This window comes from Synchiropus splendidus, chromosome 13 (assembly GCF_027744825.2).
Source record: "Synchiropus splendidus isolate RoL2022-P1 chromosome 13, RoL_Sspl_1.0, whole genome shotgun sequence".
Classification (NCBI taxonomy): domain Eukaryota; kingdom Metazoa; phylum Chordata; class Actinopteri; order Syngnathiformes; family Callionymidae; genus Synchiropus; species Synchiropus splendidus.
Genome location: NC_071346.1, coordinates 7,218,119 through 7,238,745, shown reverse-complemented (window position 1 = coordinate 7,238,745; position 20,627 = coordinate 7,218,119). Strand labels below are relative to the sequence as shown.

The 20,627-nt window shown below is 44.9% G+C and overlaps 1 protein-coding gene across 1 annotated transcript in view; it reads right to left on the bottom strand.

Moving 5' to 3' along the window:
* Positions 1-8,564: 8,564 nt before the first annotated feature.
* Positions 8,565-20,627, bottom strand: part of LOC128769598 (leucine-rich repeat and immunoglobulin-like domain-containing nogo receptor-interacting protein 3) — a 32,175-nt gene continuing 20,112 nt past the window's right edge. Inside the window, exons 2-4 of the mRNA XM_053883446.1 lie at positions 12,010-12,619; positions 10,937-11,680; positions 8,565-10,874 (exon numbers count right to left, since the gene is read on the bottom strand). Coding sequence (XP_053739421.1) covers positions 10,305-10,874; positions 10,937-11,680; positions 12,010-12,564 — 1,869 coding nt within the window. The 5' untranslated portion in view covers positions 12,565-12,619 and the 3' untranslated portion in view covers positions 8,565-10,304. The remainder of the gene's footprint in view (positions 10,875-10,936; positions 11,681-12,009; positions 12,620-20,627) is intronic.

The window sequence follows — 20,627 nt, the reverse complement described above, 5'->3', positions numbered from 1 at the left end:
CGAGGAAAACGTGACTCATTATTATTTGGCTTAAAGATAATATTAATATATTTTTGAGCGAAAACACGTACATAATAAAACAACTTAAAATTATGGGTTTTTTTTCATTCTGATTTCAGATAAAATGATAACATGCAGGATTTATATCTCAAGATGAATGGCTGCATTTGTAAATTAGATAAACTAAATTAGAAAACCCGAGTCCTGTGGGCCTCATCTGGACCACCTTTCAATCATATAGGGTCATGTAGTATTTTAAAATGTGTCCTAAAACTCGGCCCCTAATCCAAGTAATACACTTCAATAGTTGGCGCACACAGTTAGTGATGCAACCCCAGTCTTGGCTCTATTAAGGTTGTGTTGAAGGTTGAAAACACGCTGAAGCTGAGAGGAAAACAACATCAAAGGAGCATCAAACGTCTGTTGGAGATCAAAGGTCCTCGTCACAACGGAGCGGTGTAGCATTCTGCGACCGAATCAACCAAAGTAGCTCTAACCAGAAACCACCGCACAACACTTAATCGGAGAAGTCACGTGATCAGGTTCGAAACAATCATAAAGGGGAGGAGCTTGCGCGCGCGGGGCCGGCGACGGAGCGAGGTCAGCTCTGTTCTCATGGCCAAACGCAGAGGTCAAATGTCACAATATAGGATCCCGAGTGCCAATGACGTTTGCCTCGTTACGATAATCAGCGAGCGGACGCGGCCCGCTCCGTCCGCGCCCCCCGCGCCACACCCGGCCTGAGTCATCACAACCTTTAAAAGTGCAAGCACTACGGGCTCCACCGCCCGTTTCATACCTCAGAATTGTGTAAATACTCTTTAATTTCATCTCTGTCTTATCTATGCTATCTACTTTATCTCTTGCTAAAGTGACCCCTCCCCCCCGACCCTTCCCTCCTCCTGTCGTGTCTTTCTTTCCTCTTTCTCCTTAATATTGATGCGGGTAAAACTAGTACCATAGACACATGGTCTCCTCTCTATTGTGTCGTGCTACGTGTAAAGAAGCACCTTGTGGACAAATGTAAAGATAGTGAAAGACTGATTCTATGCACAGACAAGATACCTGGCGAGACTGACTGTGCAGATTTTTTTTTTTGTGTGATGGAATGAACACGAAGAGACGCTTTTGAACTGCTGAGAAATCGTTCCGTTGCCATGGTAACCGCCTCATTTCTTGGTGTAAATATGTATTTGTTCGTTTATCGTTGCGCGACCGGCCACTTGTTGTGTAGCATCTTCTAGCGGGAGATAATCATAGAAGAGAGCGGACGGGAGGCGGACGCAGCAGCAGCGGAGGCCCGAGCATCAGCGGACGAATCAAAGCACCGTGGTTTGGGATGCAGTGCACTATATCAGACTCCCTGCTGCACGTGTCACTTCTCCTCCTGAGCACAGGTGCCGATCCCCTCGGTTCTCCTGGACCTCAGAAGAATATTTACTGCCCTTTGACTCGAGCTTAAATCAGCATCAGAGCTTCTTCAGTGAGCTGAAGATCAGATACCAGAATCATAAATTTGAGGTCCACATTTTAACTTCACCCATCTATGGAAGCATCTGACAGCAGATCAGTGCTGGAAAATGTGAGGTAGATCCAGGACCAGACAGACACATCTCCACTCTGACCAGGGAATATCATTCCGATGATGAAGGTTGAATAAGGTGAGGAAGGATGAACCCGGGTCCTTTCATGCTAACTCACTATGTGAACTCTGATTTCCTCCCTAAACAGATAAATTGCGACTGACCTATCCACGTACCACTGTTTAATATCTATTTTGTTGATACAATATTTTTGTGAGAGAGGGGCGAGCTGTTCCGGCGCCTGTGCTCCGGAGTCCAGGGGGAATATATTTGTGTTTCAGTGTTTGTGAGTTGAAGTGGTGTGTGGCGACCAAACAGCCTCAATACCAAAGATACTGCGTGTCTGTTCACACTGGACCTGGGACACACACACACACAGTCTAGCCTTGTGGGGACCTCTCATTGCCACCGATCCAACCTTAACCAGGACTCTAAACCAAAGCTAAACCCAATTATAATTACCTAGTTATTATGGTACTTTCATCCACAGATTGAGTTTTAAGCTCGAGGTGGCTGGAAAAAATGTCCCCACAAGTGTAGATAAACCAAAGACCAACACACAGACGGAGCAGTCGCGCTGCATGGCAAACACAAGGAGGTGTTGTTGTGATGTGGGAAGAGTTGAGTGCCTTTTTCCTTTCAGCAGAGGCTGGACTGCTCACACACACACACTGACGCCCACCACAGTGAAGGGGTGCACACGCTGGGTGGAAGGGGGTCCCGCGCCACCTCCATATCAGCAGACTGTCTCTCCGCACACACACACACCTGCCAGAGATATTTTTGTGTAATTTGTAAACTGAGCGCAGGCGTGTGTGTGTGTGATGTGTTTACAAAATCAAACCCAACGATTGGCTCGCGTCAAACTTCCACAGAGAATTTGTCGATTTCCGACCGATTCCGGCCCCTCACCCCCAACACCCAAACCCTCTTCACTCGTCCCTCGGTCCAGTGGCCCCCCGCCCCTCACCCAGCCCACGCCCCCAAAGAGGCCGCTTGTGTAGACAATTCTTGATATACCTCAAAACTTTACCGTCAAGCCGACGTAGCGGAACAGCAATGTTTAGCAACAAAGACGTCTTTTTATTTTTATTTATTCATGACTTTGTTTACATATTTATGAGTTACAGTTTCACTATTTATGTACTTTGTGTGTTTTTGCACGGCCCGTTCGGGAAGTAAAAGGGTGAAGACAGAGGTCAAATCAAAACGGTTTGAGATATTGTGGAAATAAAGGTTAACATGTAGGCATTACTGACTCTTATGATCAGCCATGAGCCTTTTAATTGTTTACATTTTCTGCACATTGATCATCATCTACAGTGCTTCAGTAATAAAAACAAAAATCCCTGAATCACCACCCGAATTAGGACTAGGTTACATTGTTGTCTCCTGATTTGATAAGGAGGATTTATATTTATATTTATATAAATTGCACTCAAATCTTTTGACCACTACATTGTTATTGCTGAAGACTAAATGAACAATGGAAACAATTAAATTTTATCCCCAAAAAGAATTTGGTTTATTATCAACATTATTATTAGTTTTATTTAAATTTTATACTTAGAATAAAAACAAACAAACAAAATCAAAAATTAAATCAATGTTTAAGGTTTTATATAAAATACACTTTTTTTTTATTTTAGTGTTATTTTTTTAATTAATAAATCTTGTTTTATTTTAATTTAATTTCAGCATAGAAAGCTCTGATTGATGATGAGAATGAAAACAAAAGGTCAAGGGGTCAAATTGCCACTATTTATTTACATAAATTGGACTCCTGGTTCTGCTCCAGTCTTCTCTTTATTTTAGTGCTGTATTTGTGTGTTCAAGTGGAAGCGTATTAAAAAATAGAGACACGACGCAAACGCCTCGACCTCCGGAGGCGGGAGGAGCAGTTCCTTTATGCATGGATACTATAAACTTGTATATACTCTGCAGGATTAACTGTACCTCTCCTGGGGGAGGAGAGGGGGAGAGACACCTTGTCTTTTTGTACCAAGTGTGTTTGTTTATATGTCGATGCGTAGATGTAGTCCGGATGATTTCTCATGCATCACACGGTCGGTGTGCTCTGTTTTCTGATCTCTACATCTGATGGACAAACAGTGCATGAAAACGCCGTCATTTGTTTTTCCTTCAGACCGTCGATGTTCTCTCCCTCTTCTCTTACCAATCAATCAATCAGAACCAAGTGTCTTTGTGATGGTAGAAGACAATCAATTTCAGATGGAGCAGAGGCAGAGAGGGGAGGAGGGAGGGCTGGAGGTGGTGGTGGTGGTGGGGGGAGCAGTGACACTGACCTGACGGCAGAGGGGGAGAGAGGAAGGAAGGCTGTCATAGATGAGTGTGTGTGCGTGTGTGTTGACCTTTAACCTCGGAGAGTGACCTTTAGGGCCCTCTCTGGGTTATCGGGGAGCTGCTGCTGCTGCTGGGGGAGCAAACTTGTTAAGCGGACATCTAATCGAAGATGTTGATCACACACACGCACATCACATCACCTGGAGAGCCATGTTCCTGAGCCCGCCCCCTCCTGTCACTCAGCTGTCTGCCTGAGCGGGAGGACCAGGACTATGAGAAAAGCAGCGAAGCGAAATGTGTGTGTGTCACTACAACAAATAAAAGAAGCAAGAATTCGGCCTGGTTGTAGTTTTTGTCACCCGAGTTTGAGGTTCTACTGCCATCTCGTGGTGAATCCATGAACTGACCCGAAGAGCTCTGACTTATTTGTCACCGCGAACGATCACGAAAATATCGCTTCTTCTAAATTACTTCACAATTTGAAAACATGGACAGCAACGATTTGGCTTTAACCTATACATTGTGTTTGTTTCCTTTTTGCCAGTCAAAATTACGTTTTTGAAACAGATTTCCAACGTATTAGATACATACTAATCTTAAGAACATTTAGATAGTTTTAATTCGAAAGTTTGTCTTCTTGTGTTTCTTTCATGTAGATAGTGACAACAATTTTTTGTGCAACAGAAATATAATAATAATATACTCACGATATACTACGACTACTACTAATAATAAACATGATGTACTACTGCTTTATTTGTATATTCTACTTCTTATAAATAACATAAAATAATAAAATTATATATATATATATAATAACTCACAAAACAATTTAATAAAAGGTCAACAATACTCTGGTTGTACTGGTGTTTATATCCACCACCATTCATGATGCAATGCACGGACTGACAGAAGAGGACTGTACACCGACAATGATGTTTTCTAATGATACAGTGATGTGTCGTGAGAGTGAGGAATAAAAGTCAATAGGAATGAGAACACCTGATGGGGAGGAGTAAGTGAAGGTGGCGGACTTGAGGAAAAGAAGCAGGACACACCTTAGACAGAGTCACATCATGCTTTTATGACGAAATGACATTTTTCCTTTTACAAGACAGACAGTTTATAAAACATACATGAAATAAATAGAAAGTCATAGTTATTTTACAGACAAGTACAATTGAGTCTTTTCCTTCCCTTTGAGTACAAGCAGCCATGGGACTGACCACAAGATCCTTGGACGTGAAGAGCAGCAGCTAGATCCTCTACAACTCTACGTACACTATTTACAGTTCAACAGTCATTTCCTCTGTCAGACATGGCAACCAGGTCCACAGCTGGAATGACATGATATGGCTAGTAATTCTAATATGTACACAAGCTGCTCTTTACATCCAGAGATCAACAAATATAAGATACAGTCAGAATAAAAGTCTGGGTTTGTAAACTGCAGAGTCACAGTCTGTGTTATGATCTAATATTATGACTTATTGATTCATAACATTCAACTGCTTGTCTTAATATCGGCTCTGCATTGAACTGGAGCACTTTCGCACTCATCCCTAGGTTTCAGGGGTCATTAAAGGAGAAAAGAAAATGGCTTCACGAGGCTGGTGCCAAGATGGAGGCAAAGAGAGTTTCACACGGGGATGAATATTCCCTCTTAGTCAAAGGTCGCTCCAGTAAATGCAGTGGGATATCAAGAGCAGTTTCCTCTGAAGACCCGCGAGGCATCACAGCGCTCACGACCAGCCACAAAATACAAGTCAGAATCCGGCACCTTCTCGTGAACATCAAAATGACTTGAGAGGAGTGACGTGGAAACCTAGGGACGAGTGCCAGCCGGGTGTGAGCGGTGTGTGCCTCCCCCCCCGCCGCCCCTTCTCCAGAGGGATCCTGAGAGTGACAAGGTTCACCACAGATCGATCCAAGTATGCCATTAATAATCCCATCCCCATAGCACATTGATCAGTCCCATCATCCTCACTGGAATATCAATGGCATGATCTGCAGCGTGCACCTCGGAGCAGGTTCTCTCTGTGCCGAGAGATAAAAGTACAATCATCCAGAGAGATTATTGGAACCGGATTCAACCGCCTGTCTGTCTGCTTCGGCCCCCCGTCGGTCCCATGGCCGACACCTATGGCACCCGAGCGTGGGTGAGTGGGGCCCGACCGAGTACAAAAGGCATGCATAGATTTCAACCTGCCATGGTCACGTGACAAATCAAGTCGCTGCAACTCACTGCAAGAGCACGAGGGACACCGATATGACGCTGCGTTAAACCATGACTTCATGTGAGTTTCATTCATCTGCCACTAGAGGGCAGAATGGCAACACGCAAAAGCCTTTTAGCGGCACCGCCTGCCGGGAAATGTATAACTGAAAGGCAGTGAATTAAGGGTTGATTTTGATTATTATATATCTGCCACCTCTGGATGCTGAGACGTTTCAGTGCCACAGTTCCGATCCTTGAAGTGACACCCCGATAACGCAAGAGCATACTACATTTTGCGTCAGAAAAACGCTATTAAATTTAACGAAAGAAGCCAAAGGAGCCCAATTGAAATTGTGCACTGTAGCAGGTAGATACAAGGTGTTTATGAGAGGAAATAAGCCTTAAAATTCAGCGAAAATTTCCACTCACTATTAATTTAGATTCTGTTTGTGACTCACATTTGCCACTAGGTGGCGGTGTTGTCAAACGAAGAGGAGGTTAAAGTGAACTGGCTTTTCTGGGTAAAAACGCTTGGAAAGACACTGGCAAATCATCTTGTCTCCCGCCCAGTCGTCTATTTTCGGAGGGCCTCTCGCAGAAACAAGCTAATAAGCCAAGTAATCACCAAATCGCTTCCCATCCATATGTGATCCCATTACTGTTCCACTCAAGTCTAATCCAATCACAGAGGCAGCTGGATGATCTGGAGATGGGACAGTTATTCGGAGCAAATTTGGACGTCGGCAGGCGACGGTAATCGGGCTTTGTTGACGTGGTTTCCCATTTCCATAATGTGGTTTGTTGTAGATTCTGAAGGTTTCGCATGATTTGTTTGCACCAGGCTTTTCCTTTTCTCCACACATATTAGTCAGGAAAGTGCTTGACTCGAATGAGGAAACCGAACAAGCCTGCCGTAATGAGAGGCTCATCTTTAAAAGCAATGGGAGGCGGCAGGATGGGATGGGAGTCGCGAGGGATGTTTCCCGCGTGGGCAAATTCAGGCACTGGAGAATGAAATATCAGAGGGAACGAATTAAGCTGCGGCGGCCGCCAGGAAACGCCTGTCAGCAACTTTGCGTCTTGGCACAAACGCTTCATGCACTTACAGCTGATTTGACGGCGGTTGAGGACTCGCCGGGCCGAGTGTCAAGTATCGGCAATTACAAGGTCGAACAACCTTCTAAAATCTTTACTAATGGATCAGTGGCAGTTGAATTGTGTCGGGGTGTGATACATTTGTTTGTGGGGGAGACAACGTGGAAACGTTTGCGTCGGTGAATTGTCGATGAATCACAGTAGCAGAGCGCAAGCGTCCTGGTCACAGCAAACCCACCGCCCCCTTTTTACACACTTGTCCAGAGAAGTATATTCCACAGTGGTACTGTCCAGAGGAGGAAAGTTCCAGAAATGTTTTTTTTTTTTCAGGGAATGAGCATGAAGGGGTAAACAATGTCTTTTAGGGAACCTGGGTCACCCCTTTTGTCTTTGCTCCGTCTTCTGATGGCATGAGGCGGAGCCACTGTTCATTACAAGACGATGACAACCTCACACGTGTCAACTACCGCACAACCATATTCCAGCCTAATACTGTGAACAGGAACAACAGGGGAATGCTCATAAGACAGAGTGGATCGAGACGGGTTCAGAGAGGGGAGATAATAAAACGACAAATACCTTCTTCAGCTACTCTTACACTGTGATTGATGTTTACACGATAACACCATCCACGATCACGACAGACATTCGCACTGTCTTCTAATCCTAGTTTCACTGAGAAATACAGGGGAGGGGAACTCAAAGACGGGAAAGGAAACACCCACACAGAGGCGAGGTCCTGTTCTCAACACGCTCGGGCTCACAAGAGTAAAACATCATAAAGGTTTGTTTGTTTGTCCCGGTTTGCCTTCATCCATCTTTCAAAGCGAAAGGAGTTGCAACGGTTTCATCAGCCTTCCCAGGGCGCAGGAGTACAGATTATAATCAGGCTTCTGAGAGCTGTTATGCTTGTACAGCGTTACAGACGACGTGACTAAATAATACTTTAACCTGTCGCTCTTCGGGGGTCAGTACAGAGGAACTCACCCTGACCTTCCTGCTAGCTCAGATTAGTGCAGCCTGGGGAGCCTTCTGCTTGTGTTCACCTCACAAGTTCAGTGTCAAAGTGAGCATGTGGAAACGCTCCTTGTGTTCAGACAGATCCAGCTTTCTGTTGTGATGTCTTCAAAGTGTAACTGTGAATGACTCTTGACAATACAATTTCAGTATTTCTCATGTAATAAAGTGTATTAAAACAGTGTATCATGTAAAACAGTGTATTATTGTCATCATCATTGTTATTTTAGCACAGTTGTTTTCCCAGATATTTATCAATCTACTTTACTTTTTTAGGCGAATATCTCTTATTATGTGAATAAAATTTAATCCAATTTAATAACATATTTTCTAGTTATGTAATGGCCCTCCAGTCCACTGTGACACGAGTGCTAGCTGTAGTCTGTGCATTGACACGGCATTTTTTTAAAGAATTAAACAAAATCATGTTTTAATTTACATACATTTGGAGTATTAAAATAAGTTTCTGTGCTCCAACAACAAAAAAAAAGCATTTGAGATGTAGCATTAGCTTTTATATTTGCGTGCCACTTAGCTCCATTATTAACTATTTGTATGGCTGCAGCATCATCCTTAAATTTATTACACACTTCTACTCAAAGGTGTGTGAGACAATATGATATGTTTAACCAGGACAGCATGTCAGAATAGAAGTCCAAAAAGCAGTTGGGATATTAGGTGTTGAGAACAGGACGGTCCCTCTATGAGGATGAGGAACATCTCAAGGTCCAACAGTTTTAAAATCACTGGGGGGGGGGTGAGAGTTGAACGAAGGACAAACAAGAATCAACAAAACACTTCAAATCATTTTTTTCCGGTTGTTTTAAAAACCACAGTACAACTTTCCACTATACGTACACATGGCGCGGGTAGGGTTAACACGACTTCATTTACATTTTTAAATCCGTGGTCTCCAGCCAGGGACCCCTCCCTAAGGAGGACCCAGTGGGGGTAATGGGGGCGTAGGGTGAGGAGGGGGGATGCACTGGGCTAGGGGGGCAGAGACATTTGCACACTGGACAGTGCAGAGACAGAGGAGCCATAGCTGGCCTCACACTTCCTGGTGTGGATGTTTGTGTCGCTGTAGTCCCTACAACCTTGTTGTGATGTCTACTTGAGCGCGCACAGTGAGAGCAGATGGTCTTATGATCATCGCGGCAGCTTGTCAGACATCAGCAATGATGATTGTTACATAAATGAATCATGCAATAGAAAAACACTGACTATGGCTTCTGGCGCATTATTGCTGGAATGTATTCAACTTTCTTTGTCAATCTGCTTCACTTTGCCTGAGAAAAAAAAGTTTCTATCCGTGTGTGATGCATATTTCTTGGTGTGTGTGAACACCTGTATGTCCTCTGTCTCTGAGGTTGTCTGGCCCCACCGGCTGCTCCCCCCCGGCAGCGCTGGGGAAGGTCAGACTCCGCAACACGGCAGAGAGCGAGAGGACGGACTGCAGACCGGCGGGTCACCGGTCTCCTGATGATAACAGACCTTGAATGTGGCCTGTGATGTTGCCAGAGAGGAGGAAACGCTCGTATTGACTTCTCACCTCCTCCCCCGCCGACGCAGGCGACACTCCCCCAGCTCTCTTGTGTGTTGCTGTGGTGATTGCTGAGGCTGCCCGTGTCCGACAGGCTTGACTTCCTAACCAAACCTTCCGGGCCACGGGCAGCCGGAGCACCTTGTGACCAGTGTGCTCGTCCCACACAGCTGACTTTGTCGCAAAACATCTCAATTCAGAAAACTAAAAAAAGAAAAAGACCTTCTGGGCTCATCGTAAGCTTCGGAAAGGTTTGAGTATAGAAATTAGATATTAAATATGTATTGTGTTTTTAAGCTCATTCCTATCACGTGCAGCAATCTCAAAAAAGCATGCTCATCTTCTACATTTTACATTTCATATTACTTCATGCCAATTTCACCTTAAAAGTAATCTTCCTTCATGGGTCTGATTTACTTTGGTTTGGAAGAGTTCTCTACGACGTAGCTTCATTTTTGCGAGTCAGCAGCTGTGTGTACTGTGTGTCAAACACGTTTTTGGGACGTGCTCATGCCTCCCCTGAAGGACCCCTGGCTGCGTTGTTTCATATCATCTTCATATTGAACTTCCTGGTCCCACCTGAAGAGCCTCCGGTGGCGGGCTCAGATTTCCGGAAAGAGTACTCCACTGTGAAGTTGTTCTTGCGTTGGCCGCGGCCACGGCTCCACACGAACAACAGCAGGAAACAGAAGAGGACCACTCCCAGGAAAGTGATGCAGCCCATCGCTGTGGAGACCAGAATGGTGGTCAGGTCCAAGGTGAACTTGAGGAAAACACGAGTGCTGTTCATGTTGGTGTCGTTGAAGAACTCCCCGCTGTAAAGGGAGCGGTTAAAGAAGAAGGCCGAGGCGGCGTCCAGCGGCTGTCCCCGCACGGTGAGAGTGGCGAAGTAGGTGTCGTTGCCGCCGGCATTGGTGGCGATGCAGATGTAAGTTCCGCTGTCGGTGAGTTGGGCGTAGCGGATCTCCAGCGTTCCGCTGGGCAGAACAGTCATGCGGCCGGAGCTCTTGGCGGTGATTCGTCGACGCTGCGGGGAAATCCAGATGATGGCTGGCGCTGGATCTCCATCGGCACGGCAGAGAAAGTTCACCGGCTGACCCTCACGAGCGACAACCTGCAGACAAGCAAGCAACGGCATGAAGAGACGACGAGAACATGTCATGTTTTAGACTTTACCTGCTGAAGCTTCCGGTTGCGTATTTTAGGCTTCTGGCATGTGAAGTGATCAAAGAGAGCAGAGTCGGTGAAGGAGCTCAGGCTTACCCCTTGCACCTCCACCGGCCCCACACACACTGGCACTCTCCCGTCGAAATTTAAGGTCCTGCGCCTTTGCAGGATCCAAAGGAGACGGCAGTCACACAACAGGGGGTTACCGTCCACTCTGAGGGTCTCCAGACTATTTACAGAGTGGAACGACCCCTCTTCCAACGTCTGAAGGTCATTGGAGGAAAAGTTGAGAACTCGGATCTGCCGTAAGCCTCCCAGGGCGTGAGGCTCCACCGTCAACAGTCCAGTGTTCACCATGATCAGCTCCTTCAGTCTTAGAAGGTCCCTGAAGGCCCAGGACTCCAGTGTTGTGATGGGATTGTAGGAGAGGTTGAGGTGGGTGAGGTGCACCATGTTCTTGAAGGAGGACGAAGGGACGGAGGTGATGTTGGTATTGGTTATGGAGAGCCAGTGGAGATCTAGACCTTGGAAACTCAGAGGGGAGATGTATTCCAAAAATGGCCAGTGATCGATCTCAAGGCCCCGCAAGTTGGACAGCTTGCGGAAATTCTGGTCTTCCAGGGCGGTGATGCTGAGGTGACGGAGGCGAAGGGTCACCAGGCTGCGGAGGTACGACAGCGTCTGGCCAGAGATGGACGTCAGATTGCAGCGCTCGATCGTGAGATCCTCCAGACCGAGAAGTCCGACGAATGCCTGACAAGCAGAGACAACGTGACAGTCGACAAACAAAACCCGCATCACTGGAAATGCGTCCAGACTGGTCCATAGTTAGAGTCAACTGTTAAGAGACATGAGATATACAGCAGACAGAAAGGTATGACAGAAAACACTGTAAAACGTTTGCTGCATAAGACTGTGATAAGTATGATGCCCCTCGGCTGTCTGCATCTTAGCAACTGTAGGAAGCAGCTTGCAGCTGTATTAACGTTATCGTCGCCCACATCCTTAAAAGCTTTGCCATTAGTCGGCTTGGAGGAAAGTGAAACTCTGAAAACCTGATGTGAAGATTTAAAACAGTTCACCTTGTGTGAAATGTACACGAGGTCGTTGTCTCCCACTTGCAGGTGTTTGAGGCTCTTCAGGTCCTGAAAGGTGTAGTCCAGAAGGATCACCATCTTGTTCTCACTCAGGTCCAGACTGGTCAAGTTGCCCAGCTTGGCGAAGGCCCCCATGGGCACCAACTTCATCTGGTTTCCTCTCAACTTCAGCACTTTCAGATTCTGCAGGGCGGCGAAGGCGTTGGGCTCCAGCGTGGCGATGAGGTTTTCGCTCAGATCGACCTCCTCCAGCCGCGGGTACGGAGCCAGATCGCCGGCTTGCACCCAGCGGAGCCGGTTCCGGCTGAGGTCCAGGAGCTGCGTCTCCGTGGGAATCCCCTCGGGTATGTTGGTGAGCCGCCTCCGCTGGCAAGACACGGACCTCAGCTGCGCCGAGCACTCGCAGCGCGGCGGACAGGCTTGGCTACTTCCTGGCAGTGTTAGGGTCAACACAGACACCAGAGAAGCAGCCAGCACCCACTGCCACATCTTCGGCCATGGCACTAAGGCACGCCCCCCAGGGCCAGGAGAGCCAATCATGGCCCTGGTACTCGGACTCCCCACCTGAGACAGGCGGGGTCACTGCGCCCAACACCTGAAAGACAAAAGAGGGAGAGAGGAATGAGCTAAAACTGTGGGCGAAGACAAGAACCACCGAGGAAGAACACAAGTCAACACAACAAAAGTTGAGTCATTCAGCTTGGAATTTTTTTTATATAATCCCCACATTTCACCTATTCTACCTCACTCATCTGTTGATCCTAAGATACTTCTTCACCTAGGGAAGGATTCCTCTAGTGAGGGCTCTCCACCCTTCTCCCACAGTAAATAATACATGCTTTCTAATGCTGTTGAGTGCGCTAACAGAAAACCATTTAAGACAGACAGAAAGAGGTTTTCCAAGTGGCTTTTAATAATCCAAGCCTCCCTTGTTTAACTGTCCTCAAAGCTGGAGAGATTTTAGACAAACTAAATCTGTCTAAAAGCCCATCTCACAAAATCACATCAGCGGTTATCAGATGGTATTCACGACAGTTTGTTCCCGCCCTTGTTCATCCAGTTAGCTAACTGGGGCAATGGGAGCGAAAGGGCCCCGAGCTGCACTCATACATGCTGCATCTCGTCTGCCTGCAGCTCAGAGACTGTCTGCTCCATTTTGATAAACACAATGAATTAATGATCAAGTCACATGAGCACAAACGGAGGTATTTAACAATCACGTTACGCTCCAAAGAAACGCAATCCGCCGAGGCAGGGAAGAGCACATTCCGATGCTGAGCAGGTACGAGGCTGCATGTGTGAGTGTGTGTGTGGGATGTGACATTTTACTGGGATAAATTAAAAATCATTTTAAGGCATCCTAGCACATTGATGCGATGAATCACGCACTTTAATATTCCTTCAGGCAACCGGTCATCTCTCCCACACACTCCTCGCTCTTGAAGTGCACATGGTGTTCGATTTGAACGCTGCTCAGCGTCCAGCAGGGCAGAATGGTCTCGTGTCATTCAAAGTTTTTCTTAACATGACAAAGGAAAGTGAGTCTTCAACTTGGGGGATGCTGAAAGCGCTGAAATGTGGGCGGCAGAGACAAACAGAACCCATCCATAATATATCAGTCGGGTTGTGTTTTAATGATTATTGTTCCGAGCAGCTGACTAATATAGATGGTCGCTGTCTGCAGCCTGCAGCTCCTTCTATTTTAAACAGAAGACAGAAAACATACTGCGGCGTTACAGTTCCATTAAAGCCCTTTAAACAATCAGTGCTTCAAAGATATGCATTTTTTTTTAAAAAGTTTGGAAATCCCAGGTGATACTCGATTTAAAAAGTTATTTAGTTAGAATGAATGAAGAATGACTTTATCGTAAATACCGTAGTGGAAGAGCAGGTTTTTTTCGTACATCAGCGGCGCCTCATTTAGTCTCCTTCATCGTGGATGTTTTGGTTCTTAACCGAAAATAGTTCCTTGTTCAAACGCGATTAATCTGTGAATTAAATTTTTTTTTTTTACTGTAAAAAAAAAAAACAAAAAACAAAAAAAAAAGAAATAAAATGAGTGACTTCTCAGTCCCACTAAAATGATTCATCCATGTCAAAGTCACAGCTGAGTTAGAACACAAAAATGAAATTAGGTGCCACAGGACGGAACCATGTGTCATTAATTTGCCTCCTAAAACAAACAAGGTGCGAGCTGCCGGGGGCCAGTCCTTTGTCCACAATTAATTCAGTCCACTCGCTGCTGTGGAGCAAAAGGGGACGGTTGTTATTGGCTTAGTTAGTGTGAAATTGGCTCCCAAAATCCTCCTTTAATTCCCCTTTTGAATTGAGGGGAGGACTGTTCACAGACGGATGAAAGGAAAACTGTGTTTCCCGTAGGTGTGACTGATGTCACCAGTCACACTGACCCAAGAAGGTGGAGTGAGGGACTGAAACACCTTTGTTGGAGGAGCCTTCAGGCTTTGGCTTGTTGACACTGGGTGAAACCGGCAGCAGGGATTTCAGCTCTATATTACGTGGTTGGACGAATGGACTGGAACAAATGAGGAGGTGTTTCCGTACCTCCTCTGGTGTTTAAACTAATGTAAGTCATTGGTGACAGTTTAACTGCATGTGTCTCGGAGTTACATCTATAATAAACTAAAATTTAACGTTGGGACAAAAACGACTAATGAGAGTGCAGTCTGTTAAATCCAGATGAAATAAATTAATTTTCCTATAGAGCAACAGTCAACCTTTAAAATGTAACTCTTATTACGGAAAAAATAGATAGAATAATAAAAAAATAATGACAGATAAAAAGATTAAACAAAATGTATAGGATAAATGCTTAAAAAATATATATTTATAATATTTATATAGTATATAAATATCTATCTATGATTAAAATATTGTTTTATTTTATTAATATAAATACATTCTAGACCAATATGTCTTTAATATTATCTTCTAGTGCAATGCCTGTCATTTTGCTATGAAGAGGTCAAGGGGATTTTTAGCTTAGTTAAAAATGGAGCCATTTTTCCTGAGCAATAATCTCCAGGATATTCAAAGTAGAAGGCCAATGACATTGAAGAAGACACACTTCCCAGCGAAGGGTTAGTTAAATATTGTTGAGAAATGAGGACGCATGAGTAACACACACATACAAGGATTCAACAGTGTCGTAGCTCGAGAAAAACTTGAGTAGATCTACATCGCCTGGAGGAGGATCGGCAGCCGCAGCTAGAGACAAGCAGAGAAAAACGCTCGCTTTAAAAAAAGCCTCATGTGAAAGATTGTGTTGAACCGTCACCCTTTTTTTTTTTATTATTTAGCTGCGAGACAAAACAGAGGCACGACTCTGCAGCTGCTGCAGACTGACCCAGTTCTTATACTGTCAACCAGCAACAGCTCATCATGACAGCAACAAGCCAGCAGAGGAACCTGGCAGTGGAGAGGCAGCACAGAAACCAACCCACACAGTTGTAGCAAATGAATTTCCTGCTTCTCCTCTTTACGATTATTACACTTTGTGTGAGTGTTGTGTCTCCCCTCTCTCACCGGCTCTTAGGCCCGGTGATGGATGCAGCCTGTCTCCTCCACTCCTCCTCCGGAGACTCATCTCATGGGTCAGTTGGCAGAGCTGCAGCCTGAATCAGTGAGCAGGCATGGCTGAGGTGGACAAGGTCTTCTACGCTTCACTCAAGGACAAGCGGTGATCCTCAAAGCTCACACTCCGTCAAGCACAAGGATGGTTCACATCATCCAGCGGACAGAACAAATGCTCCGGACAAACACAGGAGCTGTGCGAGCAGCAGGTGGTTCCACCATCTCTGTCCCCGGGTCTTGTGCTCAGACGCAGAGCAGCTAGCTCCTCCACCTGAACACCTCTCTCACACACACACACACACAAGAAGATAACCCGAACCCACGCCACAACCTGTAATTGAACATCAGACAGATGTCAGGGCAACCGCCATTTCCATCCAGAGAGTGACGGATTCTGCTGCAGACCACCTGCTGAGGAGACGGAGGAACAGGAGGAAAATCAGCCCCCCGGCTAAAAATAGCCGATTATCGGAAGCAGTGCTAATGAACAGATGTTGTTCATTCCATATTTTATCAGCCTGGACGGGCACAGAACCGATGACCACCGCCTGAAAAACTTGTGCCTCGGTATATAGGTCACTCCTTTGCATTTGTAGCCTTCTTAAGTCTTTATATTTCCCCGGCAGAGCGTGAACAGCCACAACATTAGCCGTCCTTCCTAAGCTTTATCTGGGCTTCACACACACAGCAGAAACTTCACAGAGACACAATTCGGCGTCTGGCATGTGGGAGCAGTTATTAGCGAGAGCTTTTTACATTTTGTTGTTGCAAACAAACCGAGGTGCAAACTTGATAAGCTTTGACGTGTCAGAGGAAAGTTGACAGTTCGTACTCTCCTCGCTAAGTAGCTCTGAGTCCGTCGCTAAATCTGCGCTTAGTCCTCACGTCAAGTGTGGGATACAGCTCAGCAGTCGGTGGGAGATGTGAACAAACCAGAGAGAGACGAGTGTATTACAGCAGAAAGTCATGATTCACCAAAGTATGGAAATGGTTTTTTTTCTGCTCAGTTACTAAAATACTTTGCTCATCTCAAGTGTCTTGGTGAAGTGAAAAAGTGCTCTTGGAAAGTGCTCAAGCATGACGGACGACAGGGTTATTTCTGCATGTTGGGTTTGAAAACGATTCATTTTAATTTCATCCGGACTTCACAACTAGCCTCTGCAGCAAATCTGGGAGTTGAAATCTTCTCAAATCATCGCTCCTCTGCTTCCTCCACGACTGGAGAGCAGGATGATTTGGGCAATCCGAAGAGAAGGGAGACCTGCCAAGAAGGAGGTACAGTGCAGCAAGAGCCTCTTGGCTAGATAGGGAAGTGTTCTTGTGGTATTCGATCCACGCCTGCGTGATATCTCATGAAACAGCCTATTATTAGAAGACCATGAACCCTGCTTGGTCATTGACAAACTTTGGGTCACTTGTCACCCCCACAGCCTCCATGATGGATGATGATCACATGGTTAATCCTCAGCACCAAGCGCTTGCAGAGACTACGGCACATTTTTCAAGCTGCCATCCCGTCAGTGGGCAGCCATTTGAGACCCTACAGTTGTGTTCCGGTGACAATGACGGCGTTCCCTGCCGCACAATCCTCCAGTAAGTGTGTGGTCTTCCTCTAAGAACTCTGAGTCACCGTGCCATGTGAGGAGATGGAGACTGACGTGCTGCCTGCTGTGACCTTTAGCTGACAGGAGGCGAAATTATGTGACATGACTGACACAGTTCTGTCTAACAGTCAGCACTACATAACTATATTTAGAGACTCGAAAAAACTCTGAAAACCTTTCAGCGGTATTAGTGTTTCCCCATTTAAAATGCTGAAATGAACCTAATAAGTCTGGTCACTTACGCTAGCTCCATAAAATGTAAATTAAAAGAAACAGCTACGAAGCAGGTAGCTGTTAAGAATCGAAGCAAACAAGCTCATTTAAATCTAGTTATAATTATTAAAAACTGACTCTATTTTCAATCAAAAAAAGGCTTCAAATGTGACGTTTCTCATCCGGTGAGTTCATTATGCAGCTAAGGGAAGTCATAAGGAGTTTACAAGTCTTAAATAGGGAAGAGAAAAACACTAAAATGAGATGAAATCACACAACATAAAAACTAGATTTGGGACCACTTCAACTCTCATCTCATTTGGATAAACAACCCTGTTTACTTCACCCTAGCTGTTGGGTGAATTTCCAACACATGAGCTTCATAGTGGTGTAAGACAGTGGTGAGGCGTGCTGCAGGTGTAACAGAGGAGTTCAAGGTAGAGGTGGGACTGCACCAAGGCTCAGCTCTGACCCCCTTCTTGTTTGCCACGGTGATGGACAGGTTGACAGATGAGGTTGGACAAGAAGCCCCTTGGATGGTGATGTTTGCAGATGACATTGTGATCTGTGGTGAGAGCAGGGAGCAAGTGGAAGATCAGCTAGAGAGGTGGAGGTATGTCTTAGAAAGGACAGGAATGAAGGTTAGTCGTAAGACAGAATACATGTGTGTGAATGAGAGGGACCCAAGTGGACAGGTGAAGTTACAGGATGCAGAGATAAAGAAGGTGGAGGATTTTAAGTTCTGAGGCTCAACTATCCACGGCAATGGAGTGCGGGTGCAGGCAGGATGGAATCATTGGAGAGTGTCAGGTGTGATGTGTGAGAAAAGGGTGTCGGCAAGGATGAAAGGAAAACTGTACAAAACGGAGGTCAGGCCAGTAATGTTGTATGGTTTGGAAAGAGTGGCACTGAGGAAAAGACAGGAGGCAGAGCTGGAGGTAGCGGAGATGAAGATGCTGAGCTTCTCTTTGGGAGTGAGCAGGATGGATAGGATCAGGAAGCAGTAGATCAGAGGGACAGCACATGTCAGGGGTTTAGGAGACAAAGTCAGAGAGGCTAGATGGAGACGGTTTGGACATGTACAGAGGAGAGAGAGCCAGTACATTGGTAGGAAGATGGTGAGGTTGGAATTGCCAGGCAGAAGGTGGAGAGGAAGGTCAAAGAGGAGATTTATGGAGGTGGTGAAGGAGGACATGAGGTTTGTAGGTTTGAGAGAAGAGGAAGCAGATGGAGAAAGATGATCCACTGTGGCCACCCCTGAAGGGAGAAGCCGAAAGAAAAAAGAAGTTGCTCACTGAAGTCTCCAGTTCTTCTGCTCCCATCTTTGTGTGTGCTTAGCATAGCCTAGCGTCCTTCAACCTAGCAATCGTGAATATTTTGTGATGTGGTGAGGATGAAACTGGACTCCTTGGTGATGGTTATGGAGAGAAGGATGCTCTGTAAACTAAGGAGCATACTGGACAACATCACCCACCCCCTCTATGAGCTCCTGGTCCAATACAGAAGCACAAGGACCAACAGACTGAGACTACCCATCTCAAAGACTGAGCGGACCCGGGGGGTCCTTTCTTCCTGCGGCAATAAAAACGTACAATTCATCTCTGAATAAAATCACAATGAAAGATTCTTCTTGAACTGCTAAGCTCTTTAGTATAGCTTTATTTTTTTGCACTTTATAATATTATTTCTTTTTAATTTATTGTGATGTGTTGAGTACAGAGCATGTTACGAACATATTCCCTTGGGATTAATAAAGTTTTCTGATTCTGATTCTGATATTTGTATGTTAAATTGGTTAAAAAAACATGAGTCAGTGGTGCAACATTGATGCAGTGAGGTTCAAAAAGAATTTCAAAACCCTCTTTTGCTCAGCACCAAATGATTGTTAAATAATAAACCACTTTGAAACACTTGAAGTAGAATGTGCAAAGATGATTAATATTGATAGTAAAGTGGAAAATGTCATAAATACAGATATCCTCGTGGCTTGTATTGCTATTCACTCTCTGCCACATCAGTAATACCACATTTGGCTGAGGCAATGAGAAAAATAATGAGAACAATAAGCTTATTTTTTTTATGATGTTTTACTTGTTAGCTGTTATTGAGGGCTCAGCATGGAGTCAAGTCTTCAGATATTTTTGATTCTGATATTAATAAGACCTTTTGTTTGTAGCTTGAAGTATAAGATGATGTTTATTGTGTTTATTGTAAATAACAAACTCTACAGTTATATTGCATATACTGTACAATGTGGTAGATTACATGGTTTGTGCCAGGATTTTTTTAAACTGTGGTGGAGCGCCCCTTGGACCCGCACAAAAAAAAAAAACAAACAAACAAAAAACGTTTTGTCATTTACAGAATTGGTGACAGTAATCCTTAGAATTAAGCCCGTCTCCATTCATCCTCACACAGTCTGTCTCTTCATTTGTCCAGCCAGAATGCGTGACTTGAGTTCCAACGGACTTGAAAAGCAACAGACTTCAGTCATTAAGTCATTATGTCTCAGAATTTTTCGGTGAAAAATACACTGAAAATCATCACGTTCAAGTCCACCTCCATGATGCATTATGTGTTCGATGCTTCCACATTGTTTAAATACGTTTGATCACGTGAGATTTTTTCTTGCGTGGCTCTCATTTAATGTAGCGGAAATAATAAAATATCATTGACCTATATTTGTATTGCTTTAGGCTCCTGGATCAACGCAGCGAATGCAGCCCTTCATAGAAACATGGTCCTCCTGTAATCTCACTGAGAGAATAACCTCAACTCTTGATCTCTTTTAATGACTTCGTCGCCGAGCAGAGAGTGACATTTACAAAGTAGGTTTCTGACTCATCATACATTACTGGTGTCCCTGACAACATTCTCGAGTGAAGATTCTCTGTACAGCGCATCTTTTCCTGGTGTGAAGCAACAGTGTTATCTTTGATTCAGCTCCAACAGTGATACCAGCTTTAGAGAAACCCTTCTGTATTTCCACATGAAACAGAAAAATAAACAGCGACGCAAGAAACAGGCACAACAAAAATAACTAATTAAAAAAGTTCAGGGTTAGAGACTTACAGTTTGCCCTCAAACTACAAAAATACAAGCGCAACATTTAAATTTCATTCCAATTAACTATGCAAGTGTCGACAGACTGTCAGCTCATTATGCTGCTTTGTGGGAGCTCAACAGAAAAAAGGA